The sequence below is a fragment of the Mytilus edulis genome, chromosome 1 (genome assembly GCF_963676685.1).
Source record: "Mytilus edulis chromosome 1, xbMytEdul2.2, whole genome shotgun sequence".
NCBI classification, from domain to species: Eukaryota; Metazoa; Mollusca; class Bivalvia; order Mytilida; family Mytilidae; genus Mytilus; species Mytilus edulis.
Window position 1 is genome coordinate 26,825,412 of NC_092344.1, and position 21,573 is coordinate 26,846,984.

General features: G+C 32.4%; 1 protein-coding gene across 12 annotated transcripts in view; it reads left to right on the forward strand.

The window, feature by feature from the left end:
- The window catches only part of LOC139528747 (mediator of RNA polymerase II transcription subunit 12-like), a 322,630-nt gene that overhangs the window by 274,838 nt on the left and 26,219 nt on the right, over positions 1-21,573 (forward strand). For 7 of the 12 annotated variants that reach the window (XM_071324977.1, XM_071324995.1, XM_071324987.1 and 4 more), the window contains one exon: positions 14,509-15,249. The exons of the other annotated variants lie outside the window; for them this stretch is intronic. In XM_071324977.1, coding sequence (XP_071181078.1) covers positions 14,543-15,249 — 707 coding nt within the window. In that variant the 5' untranslated portion in view covers positions 14,509-14,542. The remainder of the gene's footprint in view (positions 1-14,508; positions 15,250-21,573) is intronic. 12 annotated transcript variants of the gene reach the window in all.

Below are 21,573 nucleotides of genomic sequence, written 5' to 3' on the forward strand. Positions count from 1 at the left end.
TTTTTTTCTAATACATTTAGATATAAAACGTTTACTTCATATAAAGCCTCATTTATATAACATTATATATAATTTATTGTGTCAAAGAAATATTTGGATCAGTGAAATATTTGGCGGAGGAGAGAGACAGACATATAGACTTATATCGCGGTATTTGGTCTCTTGTTGTTCATGTCAAAATGTGATGGGAGGAAACGTTTCCCCTTCGTTTTATATATATTCCATAATGATATTAGTTAGAGATTTAATCCAATCCAAACTAATAATTGTTTTTTTTTTTATCTCGCATCTTTTTATATCAAATCATTTTAACTCAACACTATAATAATTGAAATAACTTTCTGAAATAAAACCCTAACATACTTGTATATCAGACGCTTAACAAAACGATATACCATACGATTGATGAAACGCTAAACGATATTACATACCATACGATAAACGAAACGCTAAACGATACCATAAACCATACGACAAATAAAACGATTAACGATACCATGAAGCATACGCTATACAAAACCCTCAACGGTGACATTTACCATACGATGAACGAACGATGTACGAATGCTGACCGAACGTTGTACGGACGATGACCGATCTCTATACGAACGATTACCGAACGCTGTACGTACGATTCCCGAACGAAAAAAGTGTTAACTTTTACGTTACAGGGACTGTAAATGAAAGGCAATTCAACCTCATCGTAATAACTATTACATTGTAGTGATATAAATCAGTATTCTCTGGTTTGTTGTTATACATTATTTTTTTTCAAATATTTGTATATACCAGTAACATGTTTATATAATTTTCATCCATTTGTATATCATTCTATTCTTATATTTTAATTATAGAGCAGTGCATATGCATGGTGGACACTTTTCTGTAATAATTTATCTAATCGATTGAATTTAAGTCGGCATTCATATTTTCCCACAAAACGCTTTTGAGATATTCTGTCTTGTGTGTTAACATATTTGTTTCTGTATGTGTGCATATATATTAATGATTTATATATATATATATATATATATACATTTCTAACGTCGAATGACATTTACATATTATTTATTTGTGTTCTAATTTTGTTTTGTTTTGAGTATTCATTGAAGAAATTAATTTGTAACAAGCGATACGGATTGTTATTTTGCACTAAGAAATGTCCGCGTATTTATACGATCGGTTACCAGTCAAAAACGAAAGTCAAATATCTGTAGCAACAATACATCGGAATGCCCTCACGATCATCGCGATGTAAAAGAGCGTCCAAACGGCGAGCTGATTATGTTCATAGAGATATGGAATTACCATCGGATAAAGTCTTTGATATCCAACAATAACTGTTTTCATTCTCAATATTTTTTCAATGTTAATAATAATATAGGGTTATTGCATGAATATTGGGAAATATTGTCCCGAGTAGAATTTTATATTGCACGAGCTTGCGAGTGCAATATATGTTCTACGAGGGACAATATTCCCAAATATTCATGCAATAACCCTTTTATTATATAGCAATATAATATTTGAAAGTAAAAATTGTTTTAAACTAAAAGGAGTAGGGGCAATAAGGCCCTTATTTGGCCCAAAAATTACTGCACATTTTAAAGTTATCATACATATTCTTTAAATACTGAAAACTTGTCTAAGCTATAAGGTACTTAGAAAAACCATACAGATTTGACCTCGAACAAGTTTCTATGGCAACACATCATAACCTAATTTGCATATTTTGTTAAATTTCGTGATTTTCCTTGTTTTTTCATCAAATTTCAAGTACATTTTAGACTGAAAAAGTATGTGCGCACCTAAGAAACAAGTTTATATTTGGTGAGATAATGCCAATAGTTATAATAAAGCTTTTGCTAAATTATTTTGTTGTTTCTCGGCTGCGCAGGATATTTCCCCAACGGAATTAAAGTCAGAAAATTGCATAAATTCTGTATTTTTCATCGTTTTTGTGAAAACAGTACATATCATGACGTAATTGTGACGTCATCAGATAAAAATCTTAATGTTTTCCATTTATATTTCTTGACCCCATGCATTTCTAAACATTATGTGGCAATTTGAAAAAGTTATCAAACATTTATTTTTCTTGGGCCAAAACTAGGCCTTAATGCCCCTACTCCTTTGGTTGTGGGTGACGTCATGAATTTTGAAGATTTATTGCACTAGTGCAATATTAGAATTTATTGCACGCTAACTTTTGGTTACTTTCTGTGGGAAATATTATATTGCTATACAATAAATACATTTTTTGATCGACAAGATTTTTGATTCTCGTGGTATCTGAAGTTGTTCAATTTATAGTTTGAGGCTACTCAACTGGTATCTTCAAATTTCGGATCATCAGCATTTGTACATTTTAATTTGTTTGGAATATTTATTCTCCCATTTGAATATTCATTGTCAAATGTAATTGAAACTGTATTGGATTGGATTGTTTAAATGAATTGTTTTTTTTTTCTTTCAAGTAATGATAGTTTTTGTGTATTTCGATATTACCCATGTGAATAGGCTATAGCAGTGTGACATATATTAGATTCTGATATGTCGGTAGACTATTTACAGCCGCATTTAAATTCCACCATTGCATCGTCACTTCAAACAGAATTAGTCGGTTAAACCATATGATTGAAAACAATGGACTGATCAGGTTGTTAACACTGTCAACTATCAATAGGGTCAAGCAGCATTTTCGAAACGTTAAGTTTATGTAAGCGCTAATGTTGTTACAGGTACGAAATTTTAGTGATATTGATACTCGAACATTAAACTGGTTATGACATAGTTTGTGAATTATGTTTGCGGTTTTCTTGACATGCATTGTGACGTGTTATCGTATTCATTTTAAATTAGAAAGCTATAGCAGTTATATAAGAAAAGTATCGCATTCATAAAATGTTGATATCAAACACACATCGCTATTAAATGAGGCAAACATCGCATTGATATAATAAAATATAGCAATATCTTCGACTTATAGGTGATTTTGGCTTAGCAGACAATTGGATTTATCTCAATTGCATTCCACTGGATTTGCTACATGATATTTATTAAATGTGTACATCTACAAATGATAAATCGTGCATTTATGTTTCATTTATTCAACAATTCAATTTTCTCGTTTAAATACACCTTGTTTGTTATTATATAAAATAGTTCATGGAAATTTTACAGCAGATGTATGTCGTGTTAAATGTCACCCTGTTTTAGGAAAAGAGTCATTTCTTTATACCGATAAATCTGCCTTTCTTCGTACAAATCATAACATTCGTCTGAAATTTCCCATCATGCAACTCGTTGATATAAGACAATATCGCTCGTTGATATAAAAAAACGTTTATATTGATTCGCTTCTTCCATAGACTGAAAAATCAATAATTTTTAATCCCCCGTTTTCATAACCGCCAATTAGTGTATTTCTTTTTACTTTGTCATTTTTACAACCCAAATATATTTAAAACAGCATCTTACAATCTCTTCAGTGAATTTGTTTTGAACAATACACGAAGTGGCAAAGAATGTAAATTTTGGTTAGGTCCAATATTTAATAACTGATATTGTTACAATTATTGTTAGTTTCCTATTTCCCATGCCTTAAGTATGGATTTTATTTTATCAATTTGAGTTCTCAATTTAACTTTTCACATTCGTTTGTGTTTTAACCAAAATAAATTTATAACCTTTAACTGGTTTGTTCATCCAGCATAATCTCTGCATTGTATCATTACTATGTTTAAGCTCCCCTATCCATATTCCTTCTGTTTTACTACGATTTAATCTCAGACCTAAAAAAAACCCCAAACGTTTCTATCGGATTCATAGCAATTCATTTATCAGATTTTGAACTTCAAAAAAAAGTTGTATCATCCTCCAATTGAGATACTTCTATGTTATGTGTTTTTTTTATCAATAGTAATTCGAATACCTTTGATGTCAGGGTTTTGTCGTAATCTTAAAGCCATAATTTCTACTGACAAAGCAAAAAGTAAAGCAGATAATGGGCATCCTTGACAGATTTTTGGAGTTTTCAAAAATCTCAGATATCCATCCATTATCTATTGTACATGTTTGTATTCCCTTATATAAATTTTCCATCCATGATATACATGTTTCATTAAAACCAATTTTTTAAGAACGCTTAACATGAATTCCCATTCCCATACGATACTGCATAATCCATAATGTCTTGAATTTGCCTTCAATTGAATCCAATAATATGATTGTTTGCACATCCAGTTTGATCTTCATTTATTAGTTTAAGAAGCTGTTTTTTAAGTCTCTATGCCAAAACATGGGTTAGTTTTTTTCTTCAAATCTACGTTTAATATTGATATAGGACGATAATTGTCCAACAATAATGGGTCATTCTTTATAAATAATAAAGATAGTACACCTGTTTGTTGGGTATACGATACAAGATTTTCCTCGTGTCCCTTATTAAGAACTTGAACTAACATTAGTTTGAATTTTTCCAAGAAAGTCTTATGAAATTCCAAAATCAAGCCTTTAAGACCTGGTTATTTATTTAGCTTCATCGTGTTTATAGCACCAATGCATCCATCTATAGTTACTTCCCCATCACATTCTTTAAAGTCATCAACATTTATATCCCTTTCAATGATAATATCAGAAATGTATGAATGTAACAAAGGAGTAGGTCCGGTAAGGACCGATTTTGGCCTCAAATTTCAGGTTCATCTGATGAAAGATTTTGACCACTTTTTAAACACTTAAGTGTCCATTTCATTTGATTCAATTAGTTTATGCGAAAGATTTTAACTGATTTAGTCATTAAAAACGATCCGATTCAAGCTCAAATATGAAAAATCTACCAAATATGCCGAAAAATGTCACTTTTCAGATGGGTTTTGTCAAAGATGAAAGTGGCCGCATCCGTGTTCATCCACAACCTTTATATATGTTATGTATTATCATCAAATACAACTTACATTACTCAATATTAAGTATGACCACGAATGCGGCCAATTTCGTTTTACACGGAAACCGTCTAAAATTTAACTAAAATGCTAGAATTGTGGATATTTCAGTAATTTAGCATGACTTTCTAGTGCTACTACCCGATATATGTGCATTGTATTGTAAAAACAGCCCATATGTATGTAGCAGAAGCATTCTTCTGTCCGATAAATAACTAAAGGTTTACATTTTTACAATTTTGTAAAACTGCTATATTTTGGGGCCAAAAAGGGGTCTTACTGGATCTACTCCTTTTTATCGAGGCATGTTGTAGTGTATAATAATTCTTTATTTTTTTCAACATTTCTTCCTGGTTTGTTGTTACTTCGTTTAATATATATATGTAATTGTCTTAACCCTTCACGTAAATAGTTGTCCTTGTCAAGAATACATAGTGTTGAGTTTTTGTCTGCCTTACGTATTATAATGCTGTATTTTTTTCCTTTTGATTCCGAATAGCCAACAATTCCGCGACAGATATATTTCTAATATGTTTGTTTATTTTCTTTCTACTAAGTTCGATATTTGTGGAGAATATGTAATTTTCAATTGCTGGACAAGAATCCAACGGTTCGTACCCGGAATTTTTGTAAAAAGGGTGTATTTTGTATATTATACCGTTTTTGAAGAGATACCGACATCTAAGTTTTCTTGATAATTCGTCAAAGTCCTTCAAAACGTTTTGTATGGCATTTTTGTTCGAAGGGTTGATGATGAATGTTACACCTTTTGAAAGTTATAAAGTGAGCTGTCAGGTTATGTCCCGATAAATTTTTCACAAATAATCTGGCATTTTTTACCAACTTAGTATGTAATTTCGTAAGTCCTTTTATTGTTCTTGTTTCCTATAGGTTTATATGATACGTTTTTGCTTTTAATAGTTCGTTTCAAGTGTCCTGCAATGTTGATTGTAAAGAAGTGAATAATTGATACGGGACACGTGTTATGTTAGCCTCATTTCACGAATTATACAGCGATCACCTGCAGATAATGTTAGGGTCTGATTTGTAATAAAAAATAGAATAACTTGTTGAAAGTTAATTAGTTGAATACTTATGAACGGAATATCTGTCCTTCTAAGACCTTCACATAACTTAAGTAATTGTAATTTTTGATTTTGATTAATAAAAAAATTAATGTTACATTTTTCTGAGCATCCCTGAACAATGGGTTATAATACAGATGATACCGTTTATTTTATTACATTGTATATATAATGTATACATGTTTAATTGTTGTAATCGTTGCTAAAATGATATTTGTTTTAAATATATTAACTGGTACACTCTGTATCATAATTAATGTTTGCAAGGTTGAGAGATAAGTCATATTGAGTGAATTTATATCGTTATTCAAATCGATTTTCTAAATCATTATTATTACTTCAGACTTTCATGAAAACATTGACTATAACAATCAATCTCGATACAATAGTTAGATAGCCTTAAATAGTTATGAATACCAATAGAATATCAAAAGATTGCCAAATATAAATGTGGAAAACCCCCTAGTTTTGAATAATAACATCAACGGTACCAATTTTTCTGCACCAGATGCGCATTTCGACAATACATGTCTCTTAACATAGACTCAGACTCCAGAAAATATCAGTCACTGATATCACCGTTTTATGACAAAATAATTACTGGAACTCTGTAAATAAAATACAAATACGTACTTTAACAAGCTTTCGATAATTGAATAATCGATCTAAATGGATCCCCAATTTAGAAAAAGGCTTTGCTTTCAGAAAAACATCCGATCAGCTGGGTATTCAAGTTTTGCTTCCCGATTTTTTTTTCAAAAGTAACGGATTAAGTCAAAACACGCCTTTTCCCCGTAAAACCAAATGACTCGCATAATTTATATCAATAGGTACTGAAAGTAACTAAAATGATACACAATCTAACGTAAGACAATTCATATAATTTATCATACAATATTTACAATATTAAATCAAAAATGAACACACATTTAACCGGTTTATTCATGGAATATTTACCATTCAAGAAAGGATAACTTGTACATGAAAGTCCGTAATGAACTTTTCGACTTTATTAAAAGTAAGCCTTTCAACATAACTAAACATTCTAGCAATGATAGAACATAATAAAGTCCAACGTGATCACAGCAATATCATAGTTTTAAATAGTTTAAACTACGCTCACCACTGAGTTTATATTCAAAACATCGCGGTTTTTAAGGGGAAATTTTAAAGGTTTATAGATATAAGAAGATGGTGTATGAGATCGAATGAGACAACTTTCCATCAAAGTAATAATTTGCTTAAAGTAAACCACTATGGATCAAAGTACGGCCTTTATATAGTGATATAAAAGTCCAAAAACTAAGTTAGAACACATAGCATAATATACCCAAATGCACATTGTATCTTCATTTTAGTTTGCCCCAAGTGTGACTAGGGGATTTTGGTCACTAAGGTACTTCCGATCGCCAGTAGAACGCTTGCCAAAGTGGGACGTTCATTTGGCTGTGCGGGGTGTATCCAATTTGCAGCCACGTCCGATTAGAATGAAGACGTTACATCCGATGCCTCGTGTAAAGAGAGTACCACGCTCTTTGCACGCTATGAAACCTTTCAACAACTCTTGAGGGGTCCGTAGGTGGCCTGTTGCAAAATGTTTGTCCCAATCCAATATACCCTCATTTTCTAGTGGCAGTATAAACTTCCCCGATCACCATCCAGAATGGCCTCTATTACAAGACCTACCATTTGTATTTATTGTTAACTTGTTATCGTCCTGCAATATTTGCCATTGCATGTAAGCAACCAACAATCAATCAATCTGTTAATTTTGCCGGTAGATTCGTGCCTGTTGTAGTAAGAGTGCTTTAGATTTCCATTAAACTTGGTGGAATTACTGGATGTTGAGTTCACTCTGTTAACACTTGTTTTTAAGTTTAAGTATTTCATCATTGAACTCGGTGAGCCTTATTTCCAAATTTATAACCCGAGGTTAATTCTTTGTAAGCTCAAGTTTTAGTTTATCTGCGTTAAAAGTCTAAAGTCAATGTCTGTATTAAAAAATATGGGTGTTCTTGTTAGGTCCTTTCTAATTGTATATTATTCCAGTGTAAAAATATGAACGTCTGCTTGCAATGATACCTGTATTTGAACTCTCAATAGTTAATGTCACAACTACGGTGACTTCGTGTACATAGAGAACGGTAGCCGAAACACCTCATATGCAATCCTTAACATTCTGGGGCCCGCAAATGAATTAAATTACAAAAAATGCTGAAAATTTTACTTTTACTGTCTCTGATAAATATGAAACTTTAAATATATTTAACTGTCTTTGATAATTCACACGAAAAACATAAAAAAAGGTTCATAGTCTATAATTAAGCACGATTAAACTCATTAGGGTATAAACTACATCTTTTAATATAAAAAAGAAGATTTGGTATGATTGCCAATGAGACAACTGTCCACAATAGACCAAATGAAACAGACATTAACAACTATAGGTCACCGTACGGCCTTTAACAATGAGCAAAGCCCATATCGCATAGTCAGCTATAAAAGGCCCCGATAAGACAATGAAAAACAATTCAAACGAGAAAACTAACGGCCTTATTTATATAAAAAAAATGAACGAAAAACAAATATGTAACACATAAACAAACGACAACTACTGAATTACAGGCTCTTGACTTGGGACAGGCACATACTTAAATAATGTGGCGGGGTTAAACATGTTAGTTAAACATATTTTATTTGCTGAATTATAGCAAAATGGATTAGACACAAATAAATCATACTTATAAAGTCTTCTCCATAATACAATATTAAATTTTAATAATAGTATAATATAATGGACATACAAATAAAGCAAACAGTAAGAATATAATGCTAGCTTTCATAGGTAAAAAGAGGAGAGAGAGAAAAAAAGAGGAAAAAAAGTATGAAAAGTCATATTATTCTGTGATGATGACAATGATGTTCCATGCCAGTAACAATAACGCTCAATCAAGACATGAAAAAATCTGTTTGACCTTTTTATGAAATTTGGAACATGTTTGAAAATTTTAATATTTTTTCGTTCGAAAGTTCCAAGTGTCCGCAAATCAATTTTGTATCTAAAACAAAGTTTAAGATAGCCAGTCAATATTATTGAATAAGGTTTTTTCTTTTTCTATATGATGTGTATTTTGGGCAAACGAAGAAGTAATGGTGGACATCCTCAATATCTGCCCGATTCCTTCGCTTTGTGTTGTATGGTACTTACGTTTACATTGTCTTGATTAATTATTTGTATATTATCTTTAAGCAGACTCGTGTGATGTCGATTTTGACAATTTCTGCATGATTTGATTGACTGACAATCAACCAAGTTGTGATGTTCTTAACAGATAAAACATAAGTGGTCTCTTTTTTATATACACATCCGGTCTTTATATTCCAGTTGTTTGGTACAATTTAATGAGGTGTGGGACTCGCAGCAATAAACACACGGTTTAATATGGAAGTTAGCATTTTTGTAAACCTTATTTGGTTGGATGTGACTTTGTTATGGATTGCACGGTTCCGTGTTTGGCAAAATTGCTGGAGTAGCTGTGGGATTTCAAGGCTGTCTATTGAGTAACCGGCTTCCGTGATATTTTATTCATTAAATATGCCCTTTCGTAAGTTGGCCAAGCGTATGTTAGAAGACCCCAATTCTCTTACAAGGTTTTTTAAAATTTCCCCTGGTAGTTTGCTCAATATTGTTGTTACTAATAGCGCTTCGTAGGAATCGTCACTTTGTCCTAATGATGCTACACCTCGTATGTAAATTTCAATGTTATTATAAAAATATCGGAGGCTGGGATGGGGATGGGGGTGTTGATTGCTTGGACTAACCGACAAACCATCAATACTATAAAATAAGAAGTCTCCCATTTTTTTACGTGAATGATCATTTAAACATAAACGAATGTCAATCGTTTTACAGCGGATGACCGTGAGGGCATTCCGGTGTATTTCTATCGCCTAGATTTCCATTACGTAATATTCGTTTTGGGTTTTTAACCGATCTATAAACATGATGATACTTAGACATCATCAAGGGCAAACGAATTTTCCTTATCGATTGTTATAAAGTCATTTCTTCAATGAATACTCATCAAATACTTTTTAAAGAAGATAAATGGATAATATTAAAATGTGTTATTAAATGTATATAAATATAACTGAAACATCATTAATATATATGCACACGCATGCGGGAGTATATCTCAAGAACGTTTGCAATCTCAAGGAACGATAACTCTGCATGGATGGTTAAACATTTCTTGCGGGAAAATACGAAGGCTACTCAAATCCATTCCATTAGAAAAATCAAATTATTACAGAAGAGTGACGCGTCCAACAAATACTTACACTGCACTATTATCAATATAGTAGAATAAAATGATATACAAATGCATGAAAATATTTTGTACATGTACCAGTAATATCCAAGTATTAATATAATATATAACAATAAACCAAAGTATACTGATTATATCTGTACATTAACATCACTTTCAGGTATAGAGATGTGATTTTTTTTTCTGAAACAAGTGTTTTTCGGACCATCCACAAGAACTTGCGGTCATCCAATTTCAGTAATTCCGTACTTTGATTATCAATTGAATTCTCTGATCTACCTCTCACTAATTGAGATATTATTTTTTTTGAATATCTGTTTCACATGTGACGACGGATATGTTCCAGTTGCCGTAACCATAATACCGTCATCTTTTCCTCGAGTGTGAACTACCAAACAAAAGCAAATCGCTGGGTTTGTACTTTCACGAATAACACGACGGGTGCCTAACATCGAGCAGAATCTCTTAAATTTTTGGAGCACCTGAGATCAACCCGATGTATTTATATTACCCAATCATAGCGATCTATTGAGTCGGCCAATTGAAACTGTTTTTTTATGCCCCTGCAACTGAAAGTGTGGGGGGAGGATAATGTTTCACCCCATCCACCCGTCCGTCCCATTATGTGTATATAGTTATTCCGCATAACTTATCCTACAGTTTGAATCTTAGGAAGATTTCTCTTTATTGTCTGTTTGAACATATATTGAAGGTGTGCATGTGGTCAGGGTTTTTAGTTTTATTAATTTTTGCTCTTTGGTAATTGAACTCATTTTTTGGGGTATAAGCAGTTGAATGTTATAGTTATTTTTAAATTACACTTTGCATCTGCAGGGGCAGCAATTGTGTCTCCCAGACACAATAATATCCCAAGAAAAGTCATACGTTGACTTCGTTATAATACAGTTGCTTTAGAGTGAACTGCGGGGAGTATCACTTTTGTCTATTGAAGGCTGTACGGTTGCCTATACATGATTTCGTACATCCACTACATTTAAACTCTGGTGGCAATTGGCAATCACACCACATCTAACTTTATTTCAACTTCTATGTTGCGTTTTGTATAGTGTAACATTGTTTATCTCAGTTTGTACGCATTCCTCGGAGCCCTCTTTTCGGAAGCCCTAGCAAAAGCTCTTGGTCCACGATAGAAAATTTAAATACGAACTCATATAAGATAGCTCGAATTTCAACTCGAAATCTTAATTAATCTAAATGAGACTTAAATTTGAATCTTACTCAGACTCTACCTCAAAAAGTGACTCAGATTCGAAGTTATAACTAGAACTCTACCTTTAGATATGACTCAAACTAAAGTTCAACTCGAAACGCAATGCTTACTAGAACTTTAATTTTATAATGATGGCTTGAATTCGAAATCGAAGACTGACTCATAGTTTTCCTTAACAGTAACCCGAACTTTATCATTACGTAATGTCAAAACCATATTAAGTAAAGACAAAATATAATTAAGTTATAGTAGGACAACATAACGTTTTATCGTCCTTCCCTCTGCCTATATCAACCAGCTCTGTTGCTCCGGAATTCTCGTATCAAGACTTCAAAACGAGTCCAGGCATTATCAGTGACGTCACAATGTGAGAGGAGAAGTTATCAGCGACGTCACAATGTGAGAGGAGACGTTATCAAGCTTGCTTTTTGCAAGCGTTAAACGGTCTTAGGGAAAGAAACGACCAGTAATAGAACGATAAAAAGATAATCGGATTTTCTTCGTATAGATATCGTAAAATATCAGCCGCTCGACACGATGTGAAACTTTTTAGCTCGTTCGCTACGCTCACTCGCCAAAAAGGTTCACATTGTAGCTCGCGGCTGATATTTTACGATATCAATGTGTAGAAAACCCGATAATCTATACATATCAGAGTTCCACATAAGACAGCTGTGGCGTTCCATATAATGTAGTTGTTTCATTACCTAATGTGGTTTTGTTATTTCGTAATGATGATTTGTCTATTCTTTATATGGTTTTAACATTACGTAATAAGTTCCACATAAGACAGCCCAGCACTTCTATGTTGACATGAGTTATCATTGATATGGTCATACGTATAAACTAAAAGTGAAAACAACTTTGAAATATAAATACTAAGGCTTTTTTACCTCAGAAATAGAGTACCTTAGCTGTATTTTTACAAAACTTTTAGGAGGTTTGGTCATCAGTGCTCTTCAATTTCGTACTTTATTTGCCTCTTTTAACATTTTTGTATTCGAGTGTCGCTGATAAGTCTTTTGTAGACGAAAGGCTCGTCTGGTGCAAATACGAGATATCAATCCTGGTATCTATGATGAGTCTATTTACAACCACTTGGTCGATTCCACTGCTGGTAGAGTTTTTATTGCCCTAGGGTATCACGAGCCCAGTATTCAGCAATTATGTGTTGACATAAATTATCATAATTATACATTAATAGTTAGCACAACTTTGAATGTTTGAAATACTTAAGCTTTTATACATCAGGTATCGATTACTTGTTTTGTATTTTGCAAAATGTTAGGAATTTGTGGTTCTCAGTGCTCTTCAACTTCGTACATTTGTTGGCTTTCTTTTAACAGTATTGAGGGTCATAGATGAGTCTTTTGTAGACAAAACATCCTGTAAATATCCTGTACCTAGGAATATGGCAGTTGTTATCTATTATAATTCGTTTATATGTATGTTGGCATTTGTTTTTGTTGCACGTCAGTGTGTCTGTTGTTTTGTTGTTTTCCTCTTAGATAGTTGATGTGTGTCCCTCGGTTTAAGTTTGTTATCCGGATTTGTGTTCTCTCAATCGATTGATGACTTTAGAACAGAGTATACTTATGTTGACTTTATATAACGTTACATATAGTAAAATAATGGTATGAACAAACATGTTCGCTGGGTCATACCTAATAAGGATAACCTTAACCGTTATCAATAAAGACATATAAGTCATAGGGTTTTAGTAAACAACGTTTAAGTAAGATTGCAAAATGCAAAGATCATATCTGCTTGTTCATTTAAATTACATGCTGACAAAATATATCTCGATGAAATATTATTTAATCATCATATCATCATATTTATCCAGTTGGTAATGTGCAAAATATACCTTCGTATTTTTTTGTGAAAACATATCGAGGCCCGTAATTTTTAATTACTTTCGTTGTACAAATAACCATACAATGTTCATAAGTCAATGAGGTAGCATCCATGCACAATATATAATCAGACATCTAATCCTAGTTCCATAAAAAAGGGTATTGTGTAAGTTCGTTTGAAGGTCATGATAATGTGGGAAATATAAACTTTGTGTAGCTTTGAATGAATAGTACTATGATTGGGATATAATTCCCTGTATTTGTTCCAGTGATTTTTTTTGCTGTAGACTATTCATTTACACAGGTTGATAGTACGGATAATTTATTTAGGGCGAGCTGTTTATTCTCACTTTTTGAACACAACCTTTTTTGCAAAGTACTGTAGGACAAAATTTACATTTTCATCATGTCCTTGCTAAGGGTATTTTCACAGTAAGTACTAGTCCAGCACATGCATTTCCCAAATCACCTTACGTGTGACAGATGAATAGAAATATAGTCATTTAGATTTTTATCCGATTGCCCGTGGTGCCCTTGCCAAAGAAGGGTGTCCGTTTGGCTTTGCGGGATGAGCAGGTGCTCAGCCACGTCCATCTTCGTCTCGGACAGTCTCTATAACAGGTTAAACATAGTGTATGCATTGTGGATTTGTTCTTGTCCTTAAAATGCATGAAATGTTTGCAACTAGATATTTATCAATCCAAATCAATCAATTAATTATTTTACCAATTTTTGCTTATAATGCGCTGTTTTAGCAAACGTAATTAGGATATCTCTAGAACTGTAAAATGTGCATAAATTTATAAAAAAAGAGTGCTTCAAATGCAACCATTCTGGTGTTTAAAGTTAGAGTAGAACGGAATGCAACCTTTGAGATATGATATTAATTTTGGTCAAATGTCAAACACGACCACACAAGCGCCGTCTATTTTTAAAAAACACTGTCGACACGGTTGGTTGAAAGTTTTTAAATGCATATTATATCTTTTAATGTACTTAATGTATTTGCATATATATACTAAGAAAATTGAGAGTACATTACAATGACATTTTTTTTAGGTCTTACAAGAAACGGAACAATTCATATTGCAACATGGAACGACAACATTGGTGTTTATATTGTCTTATCCCTTTTCAGAATAAGTACAGTTTAAGAGGTCATCTTTATATCCATTCAAAGCAACCACGCGTTCCTTGTAGTATATGTCCGTTAACATTTGCGCATTATAGTCAATTAGGGAAACATCTCAGATATATGCATTCAGATTATATCATCAACACGTTTGTTGAAAATGCTGAAAGTATTTATAGAAAAGATATAACAGGCATCACACCTGGGATAGAATCGGGTTCCGAATGGGCAGACAGTTCCGAAGAAGAAACTATAACGAGCAGTGAGGAAGAAAATATTTCGGAGGATACAGATTCTGAAAATGTGGAAGAGTCCGTTGAAAACTTTTCGAATGAAACACAATACATCTTAGCAACAAATGTAAATGATGTTTCTGACAATAAAAATACTGTAGGCGAATTCGTTTCGAAAGGAGTCAATACTAAACATATGAATAATTCAGTTGGACATAATAGAAATGTAAAGAGTTGTGATGTTTCATTTCTTGTCGAATTAGAAAGGGGAAAAGCAGGAATACATCATTTGAATATCACAAGAAACATTTCTAATTCAAAAGATAATTCTAAACGACACATATTACAGCAGCATATGGAGTCGGAGTTCCTCAGTACAGATGATAGAGTGTCTTTTCAACGTCCTCGTGATGGAAACACAGACCCTGATTTAAGGTTTGTATGAAACTTAAACATTAAGATACACATTGATTGTTATTTTTACAACACCACTTCATTGTTTCCCTTAACTATTACGTGAACTTGTACGGTGTATATCATATAAGATAAAATGATCATTGGAGTGCCGCTTGAACGAATCTCTACTAAACACGTATATATTATGTTTGTTTTTTATTCTATATCTTTCTCGAAGGATATACGTTAAGCTGTTAACAATAACTCTAAATCATAATATTTTACAAAATCAGTTTTACATGTCATTTGTCAACATGTGATTGTCAAATAATTTAAGACACAATAATGACTCTCTATGACTTAATATATAAAAACTCCTGTTATAGCATATTTGATTTAGGTTATTCAAATATTATATCTAAGTAAATGCCTGAAAATGTAGACGAAATTAATAAACAGGTTTAATTACAACTGCTGAATACATTAGACTTACAGATCGATAGTATAATAATCGCATGGTGAATCAGTATTTTGTTATGTCAGGATGGATCGCATGATACAAAAGTCTGCAATATTGGACCACATGACTACAAGTTTCTGTCTGCATCAATTTAGATTGTCAATATACCATCTTTTAATACAAAATAGTGGCTCGTAACAAACTTTTATTAGTTTTGATACCTTGGCTTTCTGGTATATTACAATTATTTGAAGCATCAATTAAAACTGACCATATTTTGAAACACAAATTCAGAAGTTTCGATACTTCAGGAAAGCTCGTATAAGAAAATCACGTGCTTTCATCGACTAACACTGCCCATGTTTCCACTTTAATGTGAAAGTTAACATGGCCAACAAATCAGAATAATAAATCAAAAAGTTGTTTTGTGTCAAGATTGATTGTATAATACAGGTGAGACAGGTTTTGGAACACAATGACTACCAAATAGTGTCTGCATCAATTTCGTGTACTCTTTTTATTCGACATATTTACTCCCTCTAGTCAGGAGCCTGTAATTCAATAGTTGTTGTTTATTTATGTGTTACATATTTGTTTTTAGTTCATTTTTTCTACACGAACAAGGCCTTTAGTTAGTTTCGTTTAAACATATTTATTTATAGTGGATTGGGAAACAAGTTTTGCAACTTATATTAATCCCTTTTCACTTTGCGGGTGCGAGTGCTGCCTTGTAGCGGCATTAGCCTGCTCTTTTTCGAAATCTACAAGGATGTCTTTAGCGTGCAAGAGATATGGCTCTCTCTTAACACGGATCAGCCATATATCGTCCCCTTCCGACGGACTATCATCGTTTCTTCGAGATCATACTCGCAAATGGTGTCTAGGGAGAGCCGAAAATGCAGTTCCTGAAATTTTCATCCCAGACGGGAATCGAACCAGGAACCTTTGTGTTAGTAGTCCGATGCACTAACCACTACACCACGGCTTTCTAAGTGGCCGTTAGTTTTCTCGGTTGAACTGTTTTACATTGTCATTTCTGGGCCTTTTATAGCGGACTATGCGGTATGGGCTTTGCTCATTGTTGAAGGCCGTACGGTGACCTGTAGTTAATAATTTCTATGGTATATGATATCTTGTGGAGAGTTGTCTGATTGGTTATCATACCACATCTTCTTTTTGATATCATAACAATAGTCATAATAGTCTTGACTGGCCGGCTGGCTTGTATAACGAAAAATATTTGCACTTTATTTTGAAAATGTACATAAATGTATCATAAATCAGTAATTTTAATTCTTATTATGCCAGGACTGGTCGTTTGATAAAGGTGACTATAATATTGTAACACAATGACTACAAAATGTTGTCTTCATCAATTAAGTGTGCCAAGATGTTCACGCTTTATTCAAAATATTGGCTTGTCAAACAAATTCAGTAGTTTTGATACCTCAGACTAGTTTACATAACAGAATCATTTAACTGCACCAACCTAAACTGGTCGTATTTGCACTTTAAATTCATATGGACGCATAATCATGATGACAGATTACAATTTATTTTTATGTCAGGATGGATTGTATAATAAAAATGACAGCAATACTGGTAGACAATAAGAACAAAATTTTCTCCGCATTAATTTAAAGTGCAAGCATGATTTCTTTTATTCAAAATGTTGACGCATCACAAAAAAATCAGCACTTTAAATATATCAGGCTAGCTGACAACAAAGTTTGACGGCAACATCGATAACAGATATGCATATCAAAATAAAATGTGGTATTATTGCCAATGATACGCAAGAGATCAAATGACACAAACATTAACAACTATAGGTCAACATACGGCAAAGCCCATACCACATAGTCAGCTTTAAAAAGCCTCTAAATAAAAAAATGTAAAACATTTTAAAAAAGAACACAAACAGTCGAATTTTTGCTAATAAAAAACGAAAAAATAAATAAATGCAACACATCAATGACTGATTATTTATGTACTTTACAATGAAAAGTATGAGAAGGTATCATCTGGGAATAGTGAACTGACTGACTCTCAGTATACAATGACGCTTTATTGTTTTTATTGGTAGCTTGATGTCAAGTGGCAAATATAACATTCCAAACCAGGACGAGTACATCTTATTTTCGAACGTCCGAGATATCGTAATGCGTGATGATTGCACAAGGTTTTGTAATTTGAATTTTTACTACAATCAAGTCGATGTCAAGCTTCTCCATAGAAGACACTTTACTGCTCTTGGATTATTCCCCGAGGGCATCATTAACTTGGTAGCTTGAGGATGTGTTCTAAAGTAAAATTAAATAACTCAAGCATTCAAAATTGATTATTTTAACTGGAAGAATATTAATTAAGGATCAAAATAAGCTAAAAATGTTGATAGGTCATGGAGCTCCTTTTCAAGATATTTGATTTATAAATAATGGCGGGAAAGGCTTACTCGGAATTTTACCTTATATTTGTATTATTAGGATCTCAAATCAAAAGAAGGAAAATCAAGAATCTGCTTGAATTTTGTCAAATGACCTTTTATGAGTTATTAAGTCTTATGTTGAAAGATAAACAGGTGTTATTGGGCAAAATATTTCACCTTGTATCGTATGTAAAAACACCAAGGAGTCCGAACATTCGACACGTATTCCAAAACCTCACCTAAGTACATTCTTAAAGCATAATGAATATAAATCAATTAGTGATTACTACTAATGTTATTCTATGTAAACTATGATCGTATTGCTTTTTCAAGTACACTAAATAACTTTACTCGTTAGTGACTCTTTTTACATTTTATACACCTTTCATCTTTTTCATTTTTTATTTTCTTATAGTATACATATAATAATGGATATCAAATTTCAGCATTTTGGATCCAAATATATACAGTCAGCTATAACAAAATGAAGGACCCTTTTTAATTGAAAGGCAGATAAAAAGGGTATCCACCGCATTGGAAAACTATTTTTATTTGTCTTGATATCAACATCATAGTTTACGTTGGGTCGTTTCACGATTTTTTTTGTAGTCTCTTTCTAGATATTATTTTATGCATTACATGCATTTTTCTTCGTTTTTCAATGGATTCTGTTTCCGGTGAAATGTTCAAACGATGTCCGTATAGTGTCCGGATATGAAACGTGTTGTTTATGAACTATCTCGCCAATTTCAGAAGATTCATAGTTATCGATTATAAATGATTTCTGAAACGTCCGAAAAAGTAAACTCTCTATTACCATGAATGAAATATTTGTCACTGGACATTAAGCTACCAGCAAAACAATCAGTCAACTAACTTAATATACTATCATTCATTCAGTATAATCTTTCCAGATGACACCTGCATTAATTTTTTATTATCAAGTACAAATAAAGTCAGTATATAACAGTCATGTCAGTGTTAGATGACGCGGGAAACTGGATTTATACCACACAGCATTATGAAATAGGAAACTACCTACTTCAATGACGGTTAAAAATCATGAAAGATGAAATCCTGACTCTCTAAATTGATGTGGACAAAAATGTGTAGTCATTATAGTCACCGTGTACAAGTATTGCTGTCATTTGTTTGATACATTCCATCAAGAACTAAAAAAATATACTGACTGATATGCGGCTTTAACGTTGTCATAAGAAAGTGAAAATGATCATGAATACGGTCAGTCAGTAAACGTTTCACTTTTGATATCAACGCATATAAGTCATACTTTTTATTATAAAGTACAAATATATTTAATGTTTGTTGATGCGGTCAAATAGTTTTGTTACACGGGCCAGCATATTGAATGTGATTATTTTTTGTGGCGCGTCAATATTTTTAATAAAAAAAAAGGACAGACATAGATGCGGGAAGCATGTTATAGTCATTGTGTTTCAATATTGCTACCATTTGTATTATTATAATATATCATGACATAAAAAAAAAAAATACATTCATTTTGCAGCTATATTATTGTCATGATATAGTTCAAATTTGATCAATTTAGGTGATACTGTCAAATAGTTTTTTTTACACATTTTACTAAATACACAAATATAACAAAACTACTCAGTTTTTTAACAAGTTAATATTTTGATTAAGAAAAAGAAGACATGCTGGCACAATAAATTTATGCAGACAAAGTTTTGAAGTAATTGTGTTCCAAGATTGCTGTCATTTGTAATAAATAATCCATCCGGCGTTAAAATAATTACTGATTTATTATGCACCTATATACATTGTCATAGCACTATACAAATATGGTTGGTTTTGGTTGATGTGGTCAAATACTCTGGTTATACAAGCCAGTTTGAAATATAAAAACTACTGATTTGTTGTCAACCGCTGTTCAATAGTTATTTATCAATGCAACTCAAACCAAACCATAATCTGAGTAAAATACATCAACTATAAGTGTAAATACAACGGAACAAAATAATTCCTCCTTACATAAAACACATAATTGCTTTAATGTTTTGCAGAATGAATTTACTTTATAAAGTGCAAATATGGTCAGTTTTGGTAAATGCTTTATTTATGCTATCCAGCCTGAGATTTCAAAACTGGTAATTTTGTGAATAATTAATTTGAGTAAAAAAGAACATGCAAGCACTATATAATGACGTAGCAATTGTGTTTGATATTACTGTCATTTTTTATATATAATAAATCGTGAGGTAAAAAATAATGATTTATTATGCGGCAACATGCTTTTTTTATATAGTGCTACTTTCTTTTTTGGTTGATGTGGTCAAATTTTTTGCTCACCTGGCCCAACGGGTGATCTGTCTGCCCTGAAATTTTCAGACAAATCAGACAACCCGTTGTTGGGTTGCTGCCCCCGAATTAGTAATTTTAATGAAATTTTGCAGTTTTTGGTTATTATCTTGAATACTATTATAGATAGAGATAAACTTTAAACATCAATAATGTACAACAAAGGAGGATCTACAAATAAGTTAAACACGGCCAAAATTGTTAAGTGACTCCTTAAGGGGTTATTGCCCTTTATTGTCATTTTTAACCATTTTTCTATAATTTTAGTTATCTTTTTAAAAAATCTTCTTTTCTAAAACTACTTGGCAAAATTTAACTAAACTCTGCCACAATTATTAATGGGGTATTTAGTTTAAAAATGTGTCTGATGACCCCGCCCATGAAACAAGATGGCCGTCATGGCTACAAATAGTACTAAAGGTAACATGCAATTTTTGGTTCATATCTATGAAACCAAAGCATTTAGACCTTTCAGACCAATCGGACATTTTTTGGTTGAGTTGCTGCCCCTGAATTGGTAATTTAAAATTTTTTTGCAGCTTTTGGTTATTATCTTGAATATTATTATAGATAGAGATAAACTGTAAACAGTAATAATGTACAGCAAAGTAAGAACTATAAATAAGTCCACATGACAAAAATGGTTATTTTACTCCTTAAGGAGTAATTACCCTTTATAGTCAATTTTTCGGTTGTTTCCTGTAATTAGTTAATACTTCAGTTTGATCATGTATATCTTTTATATAGTCATTTTATAAAATTTACCGTTTACAAAAGTATAAATTATTCTAAATAATAGGGATGTTCTGGTACCTAACAGAAAACCCTGGCCGTTTTTGGCACAACTTTTTTGAAATTTTGGTCCTCGATGCTGTTCAACTTTGTACTTGTTTCGGCTTTCAAACTTTTGAATCTTGGCGTCACAAGTAAGTCTTGTGTGGACAAAATACACTTCTGGCGTATTAAATTTTAAACCTGTTGCCTTTTGTTAGCTATTATTCGTGTGTTTCTTTGTCTATTGTGTTCTCCTATTTATTTGTATTGTAGTCCTGTAATGTTGTGTTGTCATTTTAATGTTATATTTCACATGGCCATAAAAGAGGGAGGTTCGGCATGCCACAAAACCAGGTTCAAC